At 40.7% G+C, this 20,333-nt stretch overlaps 1 protein-coding gene across 1 annotated transcript in view; it reads left to right on the top strand.

Moving 5' to 3' along the window:
* Positions 1–20,333, top strand: part of med13a (mediator complex subunit 13a) — a 99,957-nt gene that overhangs the window by 14,116 nt on the left and 65,508 nt on the right. Inside the window, 1 exon segment of the mRNA XM_042498730.1 lies at positions 15,780–15,948. Coding sequence (XP_042354664.1) covers positions 15,780–15,948 — 169 coding nt within the window.

Genomic DNA, 20,333 nt, shown 5'->3' with positions numbered 1-20,333 from the left:
GCAGGTCTTGTTTCAGATTCCTTGAATTTTTACATCCGTTCCTCTTGAAAATGATGTTGACAGCCATAGGGTGGGCGATATGGGTTTAAAATAATATCATATATTGTTATTGTATTGTGCGGTGTACTTCTGGGGATGTTTTGGTCCCCTGATTTTGCTGTGGAGTGAACGCTCTTGACTTTCATGCTACTCTTTGATACACAGAGCTGCGCACACGCTGCAGCTGCACAGGGGAAGAGGCACTCTGCACTGTTAGCTCCTGTGATAATATTATATTCTCTGGCTTTTGTTTGATATATTTGCAATCCGCCAATTGCGCAGTTAGCTTGTTTACTATATTACAGGAATGTCTGCTGTCACACTGTCTATTCAAACTTTCAAACTTTATATGGAAAAAAAACAATGACTCATTCAATATTTGTATTGAACTGGCAAATCTGATACGACTGGCACAATTCTGAGTTGGGTACAGCCCTATAAAAATGCTATTATATTAAGGTTAAGGTATTGTTACAACTAAATAAATAAAAGAGGAACCTATTGTACTTTTATTTTTAAGGCGCTAGTTCGTCTCGGTGTTGATGTTTTTGCTATGGACTTCCGGTCAACAGCTGGATGTTAGCTGTGTTTTGCACCCTGCCTCAACAGTGTCAATGCTTCCCAGATGGGTGGCGTAATCTGTGTTTCCTGTTTTGGAAGCTCCCTTCTCTCTAGTGGAAGATGTCTTCCTCCTGCCTCTTGAGCCCCCCCCCCTCCTGTAGCTGCTGTGGGGCTCTGCCAGTGAAATGAAGCAGAGCAGCCTCTCTAGATGGATCTTAAGTCAGCCAGAGGGCTTCTTTCTCTCGCCCAGCCTCCAGTCTGCAGCTGTTGATCAATGAGAGCTGATGACACAGCTGAGATGGGGATGGAGGGATTTCAGGACCTCTGTCTAGATGGCTTTACCTGTACATGTGCACCTGTTTGTACCACTGAAGGGATGCTCCATCAGACCTTCTTGTCAGACGGTCAAACAGCTTATTGAATCTAGAAATTTCTTCCCAAACCTTCAATTGGACATTCACACCCACGTCATGCAGTGATTGACCAGCTGTGTGGAGGTGAGAAAGGATCCAGGGATTGAACTTCTCTCGGGATGTCTTTTTTCTATCCTTCAGCCATTTTTGCCACTTTCCATGGGAATAACACTATGAATGCCTTCCAGTAAAGACCAAAAATATGCACCGTTATCCCCGTGTTCAAACAACATTGCGTCTCCCCTTCTCTGTAGCCCTTTTTAAACTGAGATATGACAGCACTGCCGAAAAGAGCATCCGCCATTATGCTTGCTTTGCTTTTTTTATACTGATCCGAACAATGACAGCATATTGCTGCTCCAATGTGTGATTTTTAGAGGGCATACTACTGTTCGACGTGATGAACAACAAAACAGCGTGTGGTGTCACTTTTTGGGTTGGATACCGATCACATTTGAACTGATAACTGGTACCTGGTATTCCCAACGTATACCCAAAAGTACCTTTTTTCCACTCTTTAAGTCTCTGTAATAACAAAAAATTATTTCATCTGTAAAAATAGGTCAGAATTATAAACATGGTAATTTATTAAGAACATTTTACGCACCACAAAAATAGATACATATAAATCAAAATGTAACATATATAAATATAACACCTTGCAAACCCATCCCTCCAATCTCCAGCCTGTCAGTCTGTCCCCAGGGCATAGTTTGAGAACACAGTCGTGTGTCTCTTGGAGGCAGTGCAGGTAATTGCAGTAATGTAGTAAAGTAGTATTTGGCATCAACCTCACTTCAGGTCGCAGTTACACCCGTGAGATGCAGCTAAGTCACAAGCCTGCACGGAGCCGCTGCAGCTGTGTAGATCAAAATGAGAACAGGACATGTTACCCGGCCAGCTTTGCATTTGGGCTTACAAATATTGCAGCATACACTTTGCAAAGTGTATCTACACTTGTGACTGCTTTCGGATCACCATTGCCCTGACACTGAGGCTTGAAAAAGCTGCAGGGGTGACGTCATCTCCCTCTCACTCCTTTTCTCTCTTTTTTTGTCACCTAAAAACGCATTTATTTGAAGTCACTTTTCTTGTGCTGCTTTCAGACGCCTTTTGGAAGTTTTTAAACCTTTGAACCCTGAGAAAATTGGTTTGATTTCTTTCAAAAGCATGAGGAAAAAGGCAAAGGTAGGAAATGTTCGACAAATTGCAAAAAAAAATGTTAAATATAGAATTTTTTAATTTTTTTTAAAAAGCGTGGCAAAAAAACTAGGGGGAAATCTGTATTCATAATTATCATAAGTACCGGTTTAAAGCTATGTTTAAGAGTAATTATGGTTTTTAAGAACCCTTTTCAGGTAATTTCCTCGTTAAATTATCTTTTTTTTTACTTTTTCTTTTTTTCTAATTTTCAGGTTATTTTCTTGAACTTTTCACAAATTTCTATCCAATATTTGGAAATTTTTTCCAATATTTAAATCCAAATTTATTAAAATAAATTGCCCATTGCTTTCTTGTTCCATGTTTTTGATAGAAATCATGCCAATTGGCTCAGGTGTCAAAGGGTTAATTGGTACTTGGTAGTACTAGTGTAATTGGGTTTGTGCCCTTAAAAATACTGATTAACATGCCAGACTTAAGTCATTTTACAGTGACGTCAGTGTGGATCTGGTACTACTTCTGCCGTCAGTTTAACAGTAGAACAATGCATGGCACAGCACAACATTTAATGCCCTGAAGAGGCTTTACAAAGAAAAAGTTAATGATGATCAACTGTACTAACTAGTGTTTTTCAAACATAATTCAGCTGGTAGGGCAGCGGATTGCAGTCAGTCCTTCTTTTGAGGCACCAGATTTCTGCTGGTTTTTACTCTGACCATCTCATTGAAATTTAGGGGATGTCACGTGAATGCTGATAGAATAAAAAATTCAAGGTCCTGAGCACCAGGATTGAAGATAACTGCTCTGGCAGAGAGTTTACATTAAGTAGGATGATGACTGACTGTCAGCTGGGGACTCTCCTGGCTGCCTGAGAAGGTGTGAATCGACAATACCAGCTAGCATTGTTGGGGCAGGACCAGCTTGACCCGTATGCTCACCTGGACTGTCACAACTGTTGTCGCCTTTGAACCTCCGCACACAGTTTCTTCCACTAGTTCGATTGGATTTTTTTTTTTTTTGCTTTTTGGTCCTAGCCTGTCTTGGGAGTAAAAAGCTTTCTTTTCGTTTAGGGTTTTCAGCTTCTTTTAAGTCTTAGTGCAATGTTGGCGGTAAACATGAAAATCCGCTCTTTTCCTTTCATTTCGGCAAGCTGAAATGGCGCTTACTCATTCCCCACCCCCCACCCCCTTCCACCCTCATTAGATTAGCGGCCTGTGAAAGTCTTTTAATTTTGAGCAAGTGCCATTTCTGTATACCAGCGTGCCAGTAATCCCTTCTCTCCGGGGAGATGAGGGGAGAAGGAGTGAGCTGAGATGAGAGTAGTGAGGGGTGGAAAACTTGAGGGATCTTTTAAGTCTGACACTTAATCACCATAGAACGAAGGGTAAGGGTAACCACCAAGCCCCTTCTCTACACTGTTGGACAACCCGCCTTGCTCGTACTAACACAACGAGAACCAATTCTAATCTTCCCCTGGCCATGCACAGAAATTATTCCCAACAAGTGAGTGCTGAATTAAACGGCTTGCCTCCCCCCCTCCCACTGGTTGAGTATAGGCATGTATTCTTATGCAAATGCCACGCTCTCTTCACCGTCATCGCCCCTCAAAAGCCGCTGGAATCTCCTGACCAGGGGCATCCAAAGCGAAAGATAAATGGCTTGCCTTTTCCTCCCCTTGGAGACCCACTGATCTTTCTTTTGCATAGAAATTAGGAATGGATGTCTGTCTGTGAGGGTAATTGCTCCGTGGTACATTTCTTACCAGTCTGTCCTGGTCTCTGTTCCCACCATCCATAGCGTCCTACCCCTGTACAAGTCCCACTGGGGCCCCCACAGCTGGCAGTGTGGCACCACTAGCCCTTTTTGTGCGGGATTGGCTGAACTTTCTTTGACTTGGCGAGCCAGCCCAGTGCGGCATGGATTTTCTTCTCCATATAACAAGAGCTAACGTCTTGAAGGTGTGTCTCGTGAATAACTACGCGCTTTAATTGAGTCGGTGATGTTTAAAGGGTAGTTTTAGTTGTTTTTTTTTTTAATCTTTTCCCATGTTCTTGTGTCTACGTAAATAAGCACAGCAATTTTTAAATTTGGTCTGTTATTAAACAAAGTTGCTGCAGCTGGCTGCTGCAAAGCAGGCTGCAATGTAACTACTCATGGTACCTCACATCACATCACGCCTCATCAATTTCCATGGATTAAAACTGCTTGTTTTTGCCACTGACAGGCCCAGATAGTTAAAACCTAGGTGACGTCACTGTAACCCGTTTGGAAGACAGATGCACTTTGTCCCAACTCATGAGATTATCCATCTCATGCACAACTGTGCACAACTTGGCATATGAAAACTGGTAAAGGAAATGCAAATCAGCGCGGAACTGTTTGCCTCGGCTCAGCCAAAAGTGGCGATGGAAAAGCCGTTCATGTCCCTCCTGGGTGTTGTCCTCTCAGTATGCAACTCTTGAGCGGAGTAAAGTGATGTATATTCCTTTCTGTGACCGGTACAGCTGGGATTATTAGTTGTTATGGGAAAAGTGAAAAAAGAGAGACGGTCACCTGCAGCCCAGCACAGGTTATCAGCGAGCCATCTCCACTGTGGTCCCTGGAGCTCACACATCTATTCATTACTGGGTGTCGGGTCAGATCTCTGGAGAACCAGAGAGAGAAACTGTGGGGGAGGGAAGCAGAGGACTGCATTTAACTTGTCCATCTCCTCCACCAGTTGATGAACACTTTGTTTGGGATTCATCCAGTGATAGAGGGAAGAAAAGCTTAATTTAGCAACACTCTGAGTCTGTTTTCCCACAATGATCTTCTGACAATTGTTTTTGTCGTTGCTGGTATGCAGTAATTCTTGGAATTTTTCTAGCTTTGCCACATTCATAGGATTTTGTTTTTGTTTTTTTTTTTGCTCTTGTTTAGCCATTTTCCTCTGAGCCTATTTGAGTCGACAGTGGAATAAAAACAACCCTGCTCTGCACCTCGGGGCAGAATATCCAGTTCCAAAGGCATATTTCAGTAGTCTGCGAGGGTTGTGTTGGCTGAAGGTTCCACAGTGTTACAAGTTTTTCCCATCTTCTGTGAATAGCACAACACATTAAAATTATTGAACTGCTCTGAAATGTGTGAGACATAACTGTTTGAAGCTCTACCTGCAGAATACAGATGTTTGTTGACAGCAGATTACCACGGTATTCAAATACGAGAACAACTGTGGAAATTATGTCTGCTCTTTATTTCAGTGCCTTGAACTGTATGATGAGCCAACGAGCTGAAATATTTGATCTGCTGTTGATTTTATGCATAACAAATTTAAACCCCAGAACAGAAAAAGGTGTTGATGGTTAGTTATTGAAGCTTAGCATGGGCAAAGGTGGTTTGTACTCGGGATGGGCATGAGTACTCAATTTGGGTGATGGCGTTCGCTCATCATATAGAGTAATCGCTGACCAACCTCCCACACGTGAATATGCCTTTCCCTTTTTATTTGCTATTTAAAACAGGTAAAATCTTATTGGATTGTAGAGCTGCATACAGTGTATCTCGTAGATCAGGGCGTCTTTGCCCTACTGTATCTCTCAGTTTTCATGAGACTGCTGCTGCAGGAGTGTGAGCGCTAAGCTGGTTAACGGTTGTTGAGTCAGTCTGCCTGCACACACTCAGCAGTGACAGGACTAACTGTCAGCATCACACGGCTAACTTTGTCTCATGGTTAGCCTTTGAAACCTGAGTCAATGTGGCTTTTCTTGTGCTAGTATCTGAACCTGTAAACCCTGAGCAAATTGGTTTGGTTTCTTTTTAAAACAGAGAAAAAAAGAAAAAAGGCAGGGAATGGCCTGCATATTGCAAGAAATTAGTAGAGTTAGAAAATCATCTTTAAAAAGGCTAGGGAAATTTCCAGAATACCATGTCTCAGATTATCATAATTATTTTTTAAAAATTAGTTTACAGAATTATTAAACATTTTAAGCAGTCTTTTTCCAGGTAATTTCCCTGTTTAATTTTCTTTGTTTGGTTGTTGTGTTGTGTTCTTTTTTCCCAAGTAATTTTCCTGTATTTTTTATTTATTTATTTATTTTACAAATTTCTTGCTAATTTCTGGTACAGTTCTTCCTAAGTTTGTTATTGCTTTCTTCCCATGTTTTTTTTTTTTTTTAAAGAAATCAAGCCAGTCTCCCCAGGTTTCAAAGGGTTAACGCGTTACTAGTGTTGCACTCAGTGGTTCACATGAAGAGTGACGAAGATTTGAGAAAATATTTGCATAACGAACAAAAAGAAATGGGTGTTTAAAAATATCTAACAAACAGCTGGTGGAGTATGAAGTAAGCTTTGCACCTTTTGTTGCACAAGCTTTCATTGACCATCAGTAAGCCTGTAGTGAAAAGAAACAGAGCTCTTTAACTCCATATGATTATAAGACTATTCCTGCCTTCTTGTAACCAACCAATGCAGGAAACAGGAATCTAAAATAATATTCTTGCAGATGAAGCAGCTGTCTTGTGTGTATTGAGACAGAACATTAAAATGCATTTAGAAATGCAAAAAGATCTTCTCGGTGTGCATTCGTTTTGAGGAAGTGTGCATTTGTTTACAAGAAACCTTTTAAAATCACTATAACAGCTGTACATGGTAGACTTAATCTTAGCTGTGATTTTAAAGCACTAGTTGTATTAAAACCAATAAATCATGTTCATGTGATCGGCACAGCCACTCTTTCTTTGACTTTCCATAAGCCCATTAGTACAGTATCTGCTTTTCCCCCACTTGTCTGCATTGAGAAACTTGCCTGTGGATTCCGAGTGTTAATCTTTGTGACTTGACAAATCTTGACAATATAAAAATGTGGGATCACATTTGTCTATTACGGAGCCATATCCCAACAGTAAATGTCAAGCCATCAGTTATATGGTTGTCTGACTCTGCACTTGCAATCCTATTTTAAAGATTGTAATAGCACATTTTCCTCTCTTGGATAGTGACAGGAGTGATGACACCCAAAAATGAATGTGATACAGATTCAGTCCCACAAGGATGTAAGGCCCATTGTATACACTGCAGCCCAGTGTAGCCTCAGGCAAGGATTCAGAAAGGAGAAATGCCACTCACTCTTTAGAATTTCCACATGTTATTGACTAGGACAGCCAAGTCAAACTGAATTTTTAAATCTGCACACTGTAGCTGTAAACAGGGACAAAGACTGTCCAAAATCTTTAAAGGAGACTGTGAAGTCCTGGCTGTGCCTAAAACGAATTAAGCCTTATGACTCATTTTTAAGGCATGATTTGGCTCGACTTAACTCACTTTTGGTACCTGGTGCTTCTCTCTGTATTGTTTTTCACTGCAAATAGTACAGTGTAGGTGGGATTCTCAGCCATGGGTATATAAAGAGAATTGGATACAGGGTTAAATATGGCGCTTGCTAAATGGGTGGCAACTGACTGCAGTCAACATTGTGGCAGACTTCGGTCTAAATGATGTCCTCAGCTTGGCATGTTGTGAACAGTCATATGCCTGACTGTCACAGGGGACAGGGGGCTGACTACACAGTTAATAAGCTTATAACAGTACAGTGATAAAAGCACAACAAGCACCAACAACATCCAGTGCTCGCCAGCCGATCTGCTCCCACAAATGGGCTTTTCTTAAGGGCTGTACCATTTGGCTATACCATCAATACGAATATTCAACAGTCTTTTCATATCAAGTTTTAAAGTTTGAACAGGCTCAGTTGGACATTCAGTGTGACAATGGCATTCACCTGATGTAGTTAACAAACTAATGGCGCTAACCATGGGTCGTAAGTGTGCAAAAGCTTTTTTTCCCCAGAACTAAATGGCAAAAAAATGCCAGAGACTGTATGTTTTAAGTGTCTGTGTTTGGTAAATTCACCATTTCTAAGCAGAAGAGAGAAGATAATGTTGTCTCAGAGACTGACAGTGCAGAGTGTCTCTTGCTCTCTGTGCCGCTGCATCGTGTCAGCTGCAACTTGTATCAAAGAGTATCATAAAAGTCAAGAGCATTCACTCTGCAGCAAAATTTTAGGGACCAAAATCTTCCCAGAAGTATACAGCACAGAGACTCCAAAAAACGACTGCTCAACTTCAAGCAGTCTCAGTTGACTGAGGGATCTCCGACTGATGATTCGAATCTACGGCTTTCAAGGGGCAGCCCTGCTTGTCTGTCTTTGCTGTGACAGTAGCCTAGCTGAAAAGCGGCAGTGACATCACCAGTGCCTTAATGAAAAGTTCGGATTTTCAACTAGAAGTGCAGCAAAAATGCATAATGCCAAACAAGCAACCATCTGGTAATTGACAAAGTTAAAGATCTTATGCGCACAGCTACTGGGTCGTAGATTCTGTACCTCGAATGTAATTTTATTTATTGTCAATTTTTTAATATTTTTATTTTTTAGTGAATTCGATATTTTTCTTTTCTGCAATTTATTTCTTGATTGAATTTTCTACATCTCGTTTTTCCCCTTAGAATTTCTTTATTTTCTTATTGGGTAGATTCTTTAAGGCCTATTGAATTGTGACTGGGTTGCCGCTTGGGATATATTTTGTATTAGTGTGTTTGCTGTTTGTTTTCCATGTTAACAAAAACCCTGTTTGACAGCCCTAGTTCTAACATGTGGCCACCTGAACCGAATTGAACTGGACTGCTTGGTGGAAACGAGGCTTTTAAGTCTATTTAGTAAATGGCATGTTCTCATTTTCTATACTATTTGATCACAAACAACACTGGAAATACTTGTTGTGTTTGTTGGCTGTGGTCACAGAGAGGCCGTGGATGTGTATCAAAGATAATTAGTCCGTGATACACGTGGTTTGACTTAGCTCAGGATTTGTGGTGATCTCTCTCTTTCTTTTTCCTTCATACGGTTCTTAAGTTCAGCGCGCAACACAGAGAGTGATGAATAGATAAACCAAGACCAGCTCTTAGGAGAAAAAAGTGAAGGGGGCCGATGGCTTTTGTGCTTGGGGATCAATTTTCCAGGGCTAATCTCCTGCCTGTGAACCACCCTCTGCTTTCCTCTCTTCCTCCTGCTCCAGCTCGCTCCCTCGCTCTCTCTGATAGATCTCCATTGACTGGCACAGCGCAGGGGACTCGGCCATGCGTGCAGCTCTGGCCCATGGGTGCAGTCTCCCTCTCCTCTCTCTCTATCTATCTCTGTTTTCCCTCCCTGCTCAAGAAATATTCATTAATTAGTAATGGAGCCTTTACAGAGCACCACTGGTTCCCTCTCTCTCTTTCCTTGCAGATAAGGAGGAAGTGGAGGAGAGGAGAAAACCTTCTGGCCAGGCTTGGTAGAATCCCCCTGAGCACAGTCGATCACAAGGCATTAATCTTGCTGTTTAATGACCGACTGCTGCTCTAATTGCTTATACACAGACGAGCAACTGGGAGAGCGGCTAAAAAAACGTTTCTCAGCTTTTACAAAATTCCATAACTTTCTTTTTGGTTTATATGGACCCAAGAAACACCCATGTGCCACTTAGTGATAACAAGTTAAGCATTCCAGGGTTGTAGGAGAGGTGTTGCGCGTTTTCGTGTCAAAAGGTGGTCCTTTTCTCCAGAGAGAAAGATGTGAGTATTCTTAATAGAGCCGCTGTACACCCACTTAAGAGCTCTGATAAAGGTCAGCTCATCCGGGCCCCGCTACACAGGAGGCAGAGACATGAAAGTGTCCCAGCCATCAGCTGAGCTCATAAATCTTTGTCTAAATGAGGCCGCTCATCTTTCGCCCCCTGTGCACTGACCACCACACACCACGTCCCACCCTCCCATCACGTGAGCACCCACGGATCTGCCACCAAGCTTGAATTTTGGTCCACAAATTAAAAAAAAAAAAGTATTAAATGAAATTAAACAATCTTGGGTACCTAAAGTGTTTATTATAACCATCTACTACACTTGAAACTGCATGTGCACGCAAATTTGGTTAATCCCTTGAAACGTGAGCAAATTGGCTTGATTCCTTTCAAAAACATGTTAAGAGGGCAATGAGCAACAGAAGAAGAAATGACCTAGAAATGAACAAGAAAAAAAAACAAGAAAATGTAATTAATTAAAGTGTGAAAAATAATGATGGTTCTGTAACATGATTTAAAATATATAATTATGTTAGTAATAAATCTGTCGTCACCCCTCTCTCCCCCTTTCAAGTTCTACCTGTCGTATCAGTCAAAGGCAAAATAGCAAAAATAATCTGAAAAACAAACAAAAAAGCACATCAGCATGTCATTCACTACTGAGCCTCTTTGTTATCGGGAGCCTAACAGATGTGAAATAACCACAGACACGCTTTCATGGTCTCATGGCAGACAAACGCTGCAGTTCATGGTGCGCAGGGCTTCACTGCAGACTGATAAAGGGAAAATGCTTGAATGGCGGGCAGGGGTTCCTTTAATTAGGGGGGGGGGGCTGCTCTATTTTCTTCACTTTATAGATAAAACAATTAACTGATGAATCAAGAAAATAATCTGCAGAATTATCAATAACAAAAATAATTGTTGAGATACAGTCAGTTAGTTTCAGCCGAAGATTTCACTTCTGAAAAAGATAAGACGGTTAAACTGAGGATTCTGTTTGTTGAATAGTTTCATGCTAAGTATTGCTTTTTTTGCAGCTTGCAATCTCTGTTCACAAATCAATTGTTACTCAACTCCCTGTTGCACCGTATGACCCGCACTGTTTCAACCGACTGTATCTGCTGATTATCTTTTATCTTTTTAATCTTGAAAAGTGGACTTCCATTCAGGGAATGTCATAAGATGCTGTCGTTTCAGTTGTTTGTTTTTTATGTGGAGCAATGTTGAAATTTGAGGCTTCTTATTGTCTTATATTTTCTAACGGGTTTCACTTAAGGTGCTGGGAAGACTAGTGCAATAAAGAACACAAAAAAAGATAACATTTTATTTATTTATTTTTTGTTAACTCATTCTGGAGTTGTTACCCTTTCGTTGTAGCAGGTCGGGTCCAGAGACATTTGCCAAGTCCTGTCTGACTCATAGCAGAGTCACATCTGCCCTGGATGTTGGGTTTTGTTTGGAAAATTAGTTTGTTTTTTTGTTTTTTTGTTTTTTTTTAGATTTTTTTTTTTTTTTACTTTTATTGCTTTTAATTGACAGGACAGTGTGAGTGTGAAAGGTGGAAAGAGAGAGGGGGAGACATGCAGCAAAGGGCTGAGGCTGGATATGAACCCGTGGCCGCTGCGGCGAGGACACAGCCTCTGCACATGGGGCGCCGCTCTATCCACTGAGCCACCAGGCGTCCCGAAAATTAGTTTTTTAAGAGGTTGCATTGCAAATTAAAAAGAGTTAGTGTCATGCTGTCGACGTCAGAGCGAACACTAGAATTCGACTGCAGCATTTTAGTGTCTGTCTGAAGAGGGGGGTGTTGCAGCAGGCATCGCATGATGAACGCGAGGTCGTTAGGAACACTTGATGTAAACCAGACGCCTGTTTTAGAGCTGCTCAGGGCTCGAGGGAGAGACTGAGGAGGAACAAGTGACAGAGAGGAGGGAGAGGCGGCACGGGGCAGATGTGGTCTTGGCAGAGGAAGGCAGATGGGATCGCCACGGCAGTTGATGTAAAAGTAGGTGTGGGGAGATTTCTGCCAGTTTTACAGCAAAGCCGTCATCCACAGAAGTTGGACTGAACTGCAAAATGCAAGCTGGGTCGACGTCTCTCTCGCCGTAGCTTTGAGTCCCGCTGCTCTCCTCATTTTCCCGTCTTTCAAATGTTATCAGCAGCACTGATCTCTCTCTTCCGCCAGCAGTTTGGCCTAAATCCTGTTTTGTTTTCTTTTTTTTTTCTTGTCCTTTCTCTTAATCTGCTGTCAGAGCCTCCCGCTTTTTTTTCGTGTTGACTTTTTGCCCTCTTGCCTGCCTTGTCTCTCAGGATGGCCAGACCAGCTGCCAAATCCCTCAAGGCAGACTTGGTTTCTTGATCCCATGCATACTCTGTTTCTCTCGAAAGTTAAATGGCTTTATACTGTTGTTGAATCATTTTGATTCTGCAGTTAATTTTTAATGGGAAATTGCTGTTTTCCTTCCTTTTTCCGGCCTTTGCCCTGCTTTACTGTGTTCCTGATCTTATCCCTCAAGTTGTGCGTGCACCTGATGAATTAGTTTGTTGCTCTCAAAATCATCGGGCACGTAGCCCTCTTTCCTTGGCAGCTAGCCTGAGGTTGTTTTCCCTGGGTTGGATGTAATGTTTTAAAGGCTATCTGAATTCCCCACGTCTGGTGGAGCTGTGGCATTTGAAAGTGGATTTGAAGCGGGTTGGGGATACCTTTTTTTTTACTGTTTGAAATTAAAATTGACACTCCTTTTACATTTTCCCAGCAGATGTTTATAATTGCATCCATGCAACATAGCTGGCTGTTTGCTCAAACTCAGCAAAAGCTCTCAGCATCTCCTTAAACAAGCTTTTCAGAGCTGCCAGGCTGGCACACAGCCTGTGGTGTCTCTCTTGTTTAAGGAAGGAAATCAATGTAATTTCCTACGTTGATAGCCTGGAATCATCTAAATTTAAAATATCTTTATCTACCCCCGCATTACCACAGCAAGCCACGGTTTCACTTAATAATTCAATACGTTTTGATTAACCTGCTTCTGGGCTGGCTCGGGCCTCCCTGCTGCACGCCAAGCTGACATGAAGGGTGGGTCACACCCGGTGTTTACTTCGCCCGTGCTCAGTCGGCAACGGCACACTCGGGGAAATATTTGCTGGAGACTTGACTGAAAGGAGCTTAAGTGCTGTAAGATGTGAGCAGTGGCTGTTAATGAGATTAGAGCAGCATTCAGGCCAGCGCTGAATGTGATTCAGAAAACAACTCTGATATGGGTGTAGTGGTGCATTTATTCATCCTGAGCAGCTTGGTACAAGAGGACACTCAGTTTGGTGTGTGACTCGTTTCAGTTTGGTGCGCCACATGAGCCAAATAATTATAGTCCTGTGAGCCTAACACAGTCTGATTACAGTCTAACTCCGTGCAGGTGTGGAACAGCAACTCAAATGTGCAAGTTGGACGTGAGTGCTGGCAGTGTGTCGCTTTCTAAACCGTGCTAGTTTGGTTTCTCTTTTGTTATACAGGCTTTAATAACAGTAAAGACCATCCAAAGCACTCTTGTGGTTTTCCAGTAAATCACAGCATCACTAGTAAGGGTGCACCATTTTTTTTGCTGACTACCAATCAGAGGGTGTATTTAACCCTTTAACACTTGGATCAACATCAGATTTTTTTTGTGCTGTGCTCAGACGCCTTTTACAAGTCAGTCTTAACTGCAATATTTGGTGCAATATTCCAGCTTATTGCACCAATACAGCAATCCTCTGTGCAATTATTTAAAGGTGCAATATTCTTCCAGCTCTTGAATGTTGGCTGAATTTAACATTTGACACATTTTATATTTTTTCTTATTGTTATTCTTACTAGTGCATATCTTTCATATTTATATTTTTATATTTTGAACTTACTTACTAGTTTAATACATTGTATTGTAGCATAAGGCAATGTTTCATATTTGTACACACTGTCCACACTTCCATATCATAATTTAAATATTCACATAGTGTGAATCGTCTATTGCTGTAATTCTTTACATTTATGCTTACTCAGCATATTATAAATACTTTTTTAAATATTTAAAAAATAATATTATTAATACAATGTGATATTTATATTTATTTATTGACTTCTTTTCTGAATATAGCTACATAAAACATGTTATCTCATGTGTGACAGCATCACTAGAGTATATCTTTTACAGAAGGGAGGCTGATACAAGTCATTCTTTTCATCTTGCTCAAGCAGTCACTTAACAGTGATAACGGGCAACATGCTGTTACACAAATCAGATATTTTTGAGCATTGTACCAAAATGTGTAAAATGTTCCTGCATGGACTGTTTCATGTTTAATTACATGTGCCTTTTTGACTTTTTTTTGGTGTTTTATTTGATTTAAAAGAAATAGACAGATATAGAAATAGACAGTTCATCATTAAATTATACCTACTTTACTCTACCCCGCAGTATTCATGTATAAGAGACAAAATAAACACAGTACAGGAAAAAAGGAAGAGAAAAAAACTCTTAGATCTGTTGCTGTAGTAGTACGTTAATTTTTACAGCTAAATGAAAATCAATAAAAACTTGGTTTTCCCCGCTGTACCAAAACCAAAACTCGGGTACTATTGAACTGTGACTTTGTGTACCGTTATACCTCAAACCTGGTATTAAAACTCAATGTGTGGAGGAGAAGAAAGCACCTGAAACCTCAACAGCCTAAAAGCAGACAGCAGCAGGTTTCTGCTTAACCTCTGAACTCCTGTTTGCATTATCATCTCTCATTTACAATCTTTTTTTGTGACATGTTTCCCAGATGTCACTTTAGATATGACTTACTGTTTTGCATTCCAGGAAATGTGCATTTTCTGCATCAAGGTGTTCAATGTTAACTGGCAGGTCCTTGAAAATGGCTTGTCACGGTTTTCAGATTGCCACAGGGGAAACCATGTCACAATCCTCCATCACTGATTGTTCCTACCAGTGAATGCACAGAGATCCTATTCTGAGTTACCTGTGTGTGTGTTTGATTAGAAACATCATCGCTCACAGCTACGACGTTAATAGAGAGTTCGTCATGTTGCAAGATGTGTCATAATGTGATCCAGTGTGTTCAGTCAGCGAGATGTCATTGTGAAACTGCTCACAGCGGATGTTGTGCATGCAAACAGTACATATAAACACTTTGTGAAGAACTATGTTTGTTGGAGTCACAATTTTCTCAAATTAAATTGCCCTCTTCAAAACAGAATCATTTTTGATACATTTTTAATCTGAAGTGGAGTGGACAAAGTTAAAAAACTCTCACTTACGAGACCGTTAATTATATTCTTTTTTAATACAAGGAACGCTGGGCTACAAAATAAAATATTTCTTCATTTATTGCTTCATTTTATTGATTTAGCTCAAGAACATATCACATGGTATAGAGCACATAAATTGCATACAAAGATAACAGAACAATGGCACACAGCATGGCAAAAGTACAATCAGTGTTACTCAATCAAAGGATGGACATTTTTCAAAAAAGTACAAAATTTACAGAAAACTTTTGGCTTATCTGAATGTAATAACAAGTTAACATAGCTGTAATAACATCTTAAATAATAACTGTAATTACAACTCAAATAGTAATATTTAAATGATCAATAATAATACTGAAATAATAACTGTAATAACAAATAAATGGTGGTTTAAATAATACTTTGGCTTCAGTACTTCACAGCTTGGTTTTGGTGATGCAGTGTAAGTGGCATTATGTTTTCTGTGACAGTTTTCTGCTCCCATACTTCATCTTGTAAACATTAGTGACTATCAGGGACTGCACCATCTGATGTGTATGTTATGCTTTGATCACACAGCCAGAAGCAGCATGCATCATTCTCACTGTAATTGTAAACTGAGTTTCCGTGCTGTTAGGATTGACATTGTTCGCCCTGCAAAGTTCCCACAGGTTTAAAAAAATGGCACCAAAACTCTTAAAGCTCCCCACTCTTCTCACATTTTTCTGTCTCTTTATTTTTTTGTCTCCCCAGCCGAGGATGATGGGTTATGGGAGAACGGGCTTTCCTACGAGTGTCGCACGCTGCTGTTCAAAGCCATCCACAACTTGCTGGAGCGCTGCCTCATGAATCGCAGCTTCGTTCGCATCGGCAAGTGGTTTGTCAAACCCTACGAGAAGGATGAGAAGCCCATCAACAAGAGGTACGTTGGCACTACCTGTTCTGCTGAGTTCTTCTCCGTGTTGTCTCTCCTTCGTGGCATTGCTCTGCACTGTGGAAATGTGTTTTTCTCTCTAAAAGTTGCCCTTTTAGGCACATTCTGTCCCTTGTTGTTGAGTGGTGATGTGGTCTGGATCAGCTCAGGCAGAGCTCTGCTCCAACATACACAGAGTTCACAGTTTTTATGTGTATGTCAGTGTGTAGGTCACTGTCTCCACTGACAGCACTTCATACAAATATATGTGTTCAAATAGTTGCTTTGGATAGTTTGATATTAAATATTACATATTGTACCAAAGATGTACTGCTAATGTTTTACTGGCATCTGATCTTGATCTTTATGATACTGAGTCTTTCTTTAAATAAAAGGAAAGGTACACCCCAGTACATAAAAAAACTTTTTTTTTTCTTGCCTGTTGTGCTGTTTATCAGTTTAGATTGTTTTATAAAATAATGGATATGATATAACGGAACAAGATGGCACTTGGTTTGTGGTAGTCAAAGCCTAAATAAAACATTAAAAAACTTAACAGCAATGTCTTTTTCCAGAAATCATATCCCAGATCTCTAGATAATCCACAGACCTTGTTGTGAGCAGCAACTATTTTCTTTCTACCAAACAGCACATGCCAACTAGGGCAAAGGGTTGGTTGGTACTCGATACCTTGAAGTTATCGACCGAAATAACATAATACCAAGTACTACTGAAACTTTTCCAGTCAAATCATACTTGCATGCGACCCTTTTGTGCTCAGATTTTGAAATAGGTCATTGGCTCACTACTGCTGCAGCTGCAACCTGTGCAGTCTGTAGTGTGGTGAAATCGAGCACGGTGTGTTTGCCAGTTGGCATTTCAGCGTGACAGGATGCCACCAGAACGTTCAAAAGTATGCTGCAGTTTTATGCAACTAAATGCTTCCATTAACATATCGGGTACCGCATAAAGAAAAAAAAAACACTGTTGGTATTAGTGTCACATTAAGGGTACTGATATTATTTTTAACTATACCTAGTTCCACCCTCAAATCATGTCACTTTGCATAAGGAATCATGCTCATGGTTAAGAGGCTCGTGCTTGTGAGATGCAAACATTAATATTAATATTGCTAGATGAGATGGCAGTAGATGCATGCTTCCTTACATGCGATGATGCTGTTGGCGGGTTTAGAAAGAAAATAGTTCTTACACAAAACTGCTCACAACAAGGTCTGTGGATTGTCTTGAGTAACCAGGTCATGATTTCTGAAAAGATACATCGCTGTTGAGTTTTTCAAACTTTTTTTCTTGGCCGCTTTAAGCCGAGTGCCGTCTACTTCCATTATATTGGAGAGAAGGCAGACATGTCTAAAGCTTATATCTCCAGCACTCTGAAACTCACACCAAAACAATCTAGACTGATAAATAGCACCACAGGTAAGGGGAACAATATGTGTTTTTAATTTTTGGGTGAACTGTCCCTTTAAGCTGCACAGTGCATGCTTAGCCTAGAGTAAGGCTACAGAAAAATAATAACAATGAAAGCCACATATTTGCTGGTTCAGTGATTCTTAAACAATATATTGAAGTTGAAAAGCAGTTTTCAGCATGAGTTTAGAGGTGTAGCTCACCTGCACAATGTTGCTCGAAAAATGAACCTTTTTTTATACCCTAAGCGGCACAGCTTTTCATATTATCATCACCATATTGCTTCAGTGGAAACTGCTGGCTGCTGTTTATTTTGTGAGCCCCACAGTTAAACTTGTGGGTCACTTACTTGCAGGTTGCTTTGGATTTAGTGTTTTAATGGAGCGCAATTGGGCACTTTTGACAGATGCTGCACCAAAGGCAAACAAACAAAGGATACTAAACGGATCAGGCTTTACACAACAACATTGATGTATCACAAAACGCCCGGATTGGCCCCCACATCCCTGCATTGTGCACTACATTACAGTCGTGATATGAGTTTTTAAAAAGACTGAAAGAGGTGCTGTTGTGCCAGAGTGCCAGCACTGTCTGTCTCCTATCTCTCCTCTCGCTCTGAGTGTGTTTGTGTACAACTGAGACATCCTGCACCTCCTCTGTGCTATCTGCTGAGCTGGATTTCTTGCCCTTGGTGTCTGGGTTTATTGATAAGAGACGGAGACTCTGGGTAGTGAGTAGAAAATGACCGTGTCAGTTTTTTACCCCCACTGTCTCCTCGACTCTTCTTACCTCACCCTGCCTCCACATTTAACACACAGCTATTGTTTTGGTGTTGTTGGGTTTTTTTTTTACATTTGTTTGGGGAAATTATAATTGTAGTGTGAGGTGTGACAGATTTTATGCATGTGTAACACCTGCAGGGCGGTTTTAAATGAGAAAGCAGACACTCTAGAATCAGAGAGGCTGTGTTTTTAAATGCATTTCTCCCAGCTCTGTTTTGTGTGTTATTGTTTTCAGAGTTGTTATGGTGTTGTTGCCAGATTTCCCAGTCAGGTGACCACGGGGGCAGCGCAGCGACATAATCTTGTGTGTGTGCACAGAACGTGTGCTCTGTCCAGGATAGAAAAGGCCAGAACTGTTGTCAGCTTGTGGCAGATCATTTTCCAGCTTTAATGCAGACTCTCTCTGGGTGGTGCAATCTGTAGACAATGACTCTTTTTTTTGTCAGGACAAGTATGATAGATTTTCACTTAACTTGCCTAATAATAGACAAAAGGATAGACAAAATGATACTGAAGAACAAGCCACTTCTCTTTAAATTCATGAATTGTTTTTAGCTCTTTACCCAGTACGCTGATCACAGAGGGCCCCAGTCAAGGGAAAAAAAACAAAAAAACAATGGTCTTTTCCTCTGCTCTGGAATTCACAGGCCACCCTCTGTCTGTCTGTCTGCTTCTCTCTCTCTTTCTCTCTCTCTCTCTCTCTCTCTCTCTCTCTCTCTCTCTCTCTCTCTCCTCTTCCCTTCATCCCCCTCTGCTGTCACGGAGCAGACTGGGCAGGTTATAAATAGTGGTGCAACCACCCTGAATCTTAGTTGTCGTCAAGGATGTTTTTCCTCTCCCTTTGGTGTGTTCGGCTGCGCTCCAGCCATGCTGGGATTTGGCCAAACAAAGCATGACAAAACTCTGACGGAAATTTACAAGACCACTTTTGTGTTTGTTTGTTTTTAAATGTTGCTACTGCACCCAGATCAGCTGGTCTGACAGTGATGCTGTTATCAGTGTAAGGCTGTGGTATTCGTACTCAGATTGGCTGAAGTAATGTTTATTTTTGTTACTGTGGGACAAAGTAATGCTAAGTTCGCAGTGATGCTTGCATGTGATGCAGAGCTTCTCTACTTTTTATTTGAAATAAAAAAAACAACATTTCTCTCAGTGCCTCGTGGATTCCACAGGGAATGGGATTGAACATTTCCAGGGAATTCCCACACTTCTTGTCCAGTGGAAACTGTACTTGACTGTACATTGTTTGACGCCGGTCATTCTTTGATACTTTTCCTTCCTTCCTAAATACACAAACACATATTAAACAGATTAGTCATTATTAGTTATCCTCAAACCACCCTGTTCACCTTTCAGCAAAACAAAGGTCAAACACAAGTCAGTATTGCATCTTCTTCTAATACACAAATGGATTTCCAGCAAAGGAAAATTAAGTCCTCTGTGACCACAAAATTCATAGAATGTATATTTATATAAATAAGTTGTTTTTCTTAAAGGATAACGTGTAGGTTCATAAAAGGACAAACGTTAGAATTGGGGAATATGACACAGTTTACTACAGAGTATACAGTATGTTATTCCTTAGATCCGCAATAGTCAAAGATACTGTAATTCACAAAGTTTAGAAAATTAGGCCAGGGTGGTTGTTTATGTGCTGGCTGGGAAAAAAACATGTTGTTTGAGTAGAGTGCCTTTCTTGAGTAATTATTTATAACATTATAGTAAATAAGAATATAGAGTGCTGCAGGGATGACGCTTTTCTGTAGGACGACGTGGTAGTTAACATCTCCCTGATTCCTTAAAAAACCCTACGGGACTTTTCCACTGGATTTTGGATTATTGTAGAAAATTAGATCTGTGGCAGACAAATGCTCATGATACTTACACATTTTGTTTAGCAAGATAATCTCCACAAATGAACACCACTTTTATGATCTTTGATAAATCGCTTGAAGTAAAAAGCCAACGTAAGGCTATAAGAACCACCACTATAATGAGGCTGTAAAGTCGTGCTTGGTGCGGTTCGGTGTGATCACAGTCTAGAGATATATCCAGTTTCCTCCTGGGGATCAATAAAATATTTCTGATTCTGATATAGTCTCATTTCATTTAGCCAATTGGTAGCAACTCTCTTTTTTAAGACACAAAGAAGCTTCAAAGCCCATGAGTGGGGGATTTTCTT

This window comes from Plectropomus leopardus, chromosome 13 (assembly GCF_008729295.1).
Source record: "Plectropomus leopardus isolate mb chromosome 13, YSFRI_Pleo_2.0, whole genome shotgun sequence".
In the NCBI taxonomy this organism is placed as follows: Eukaryota; Metazoa; Chordata; class Actinopteri; order Perciformes; family Serranidae; genus Plectropomus; species Plectropomus leopardus.
This window is presented reverse-complemented; position numbering and strand designations above follow the sequence as displayed.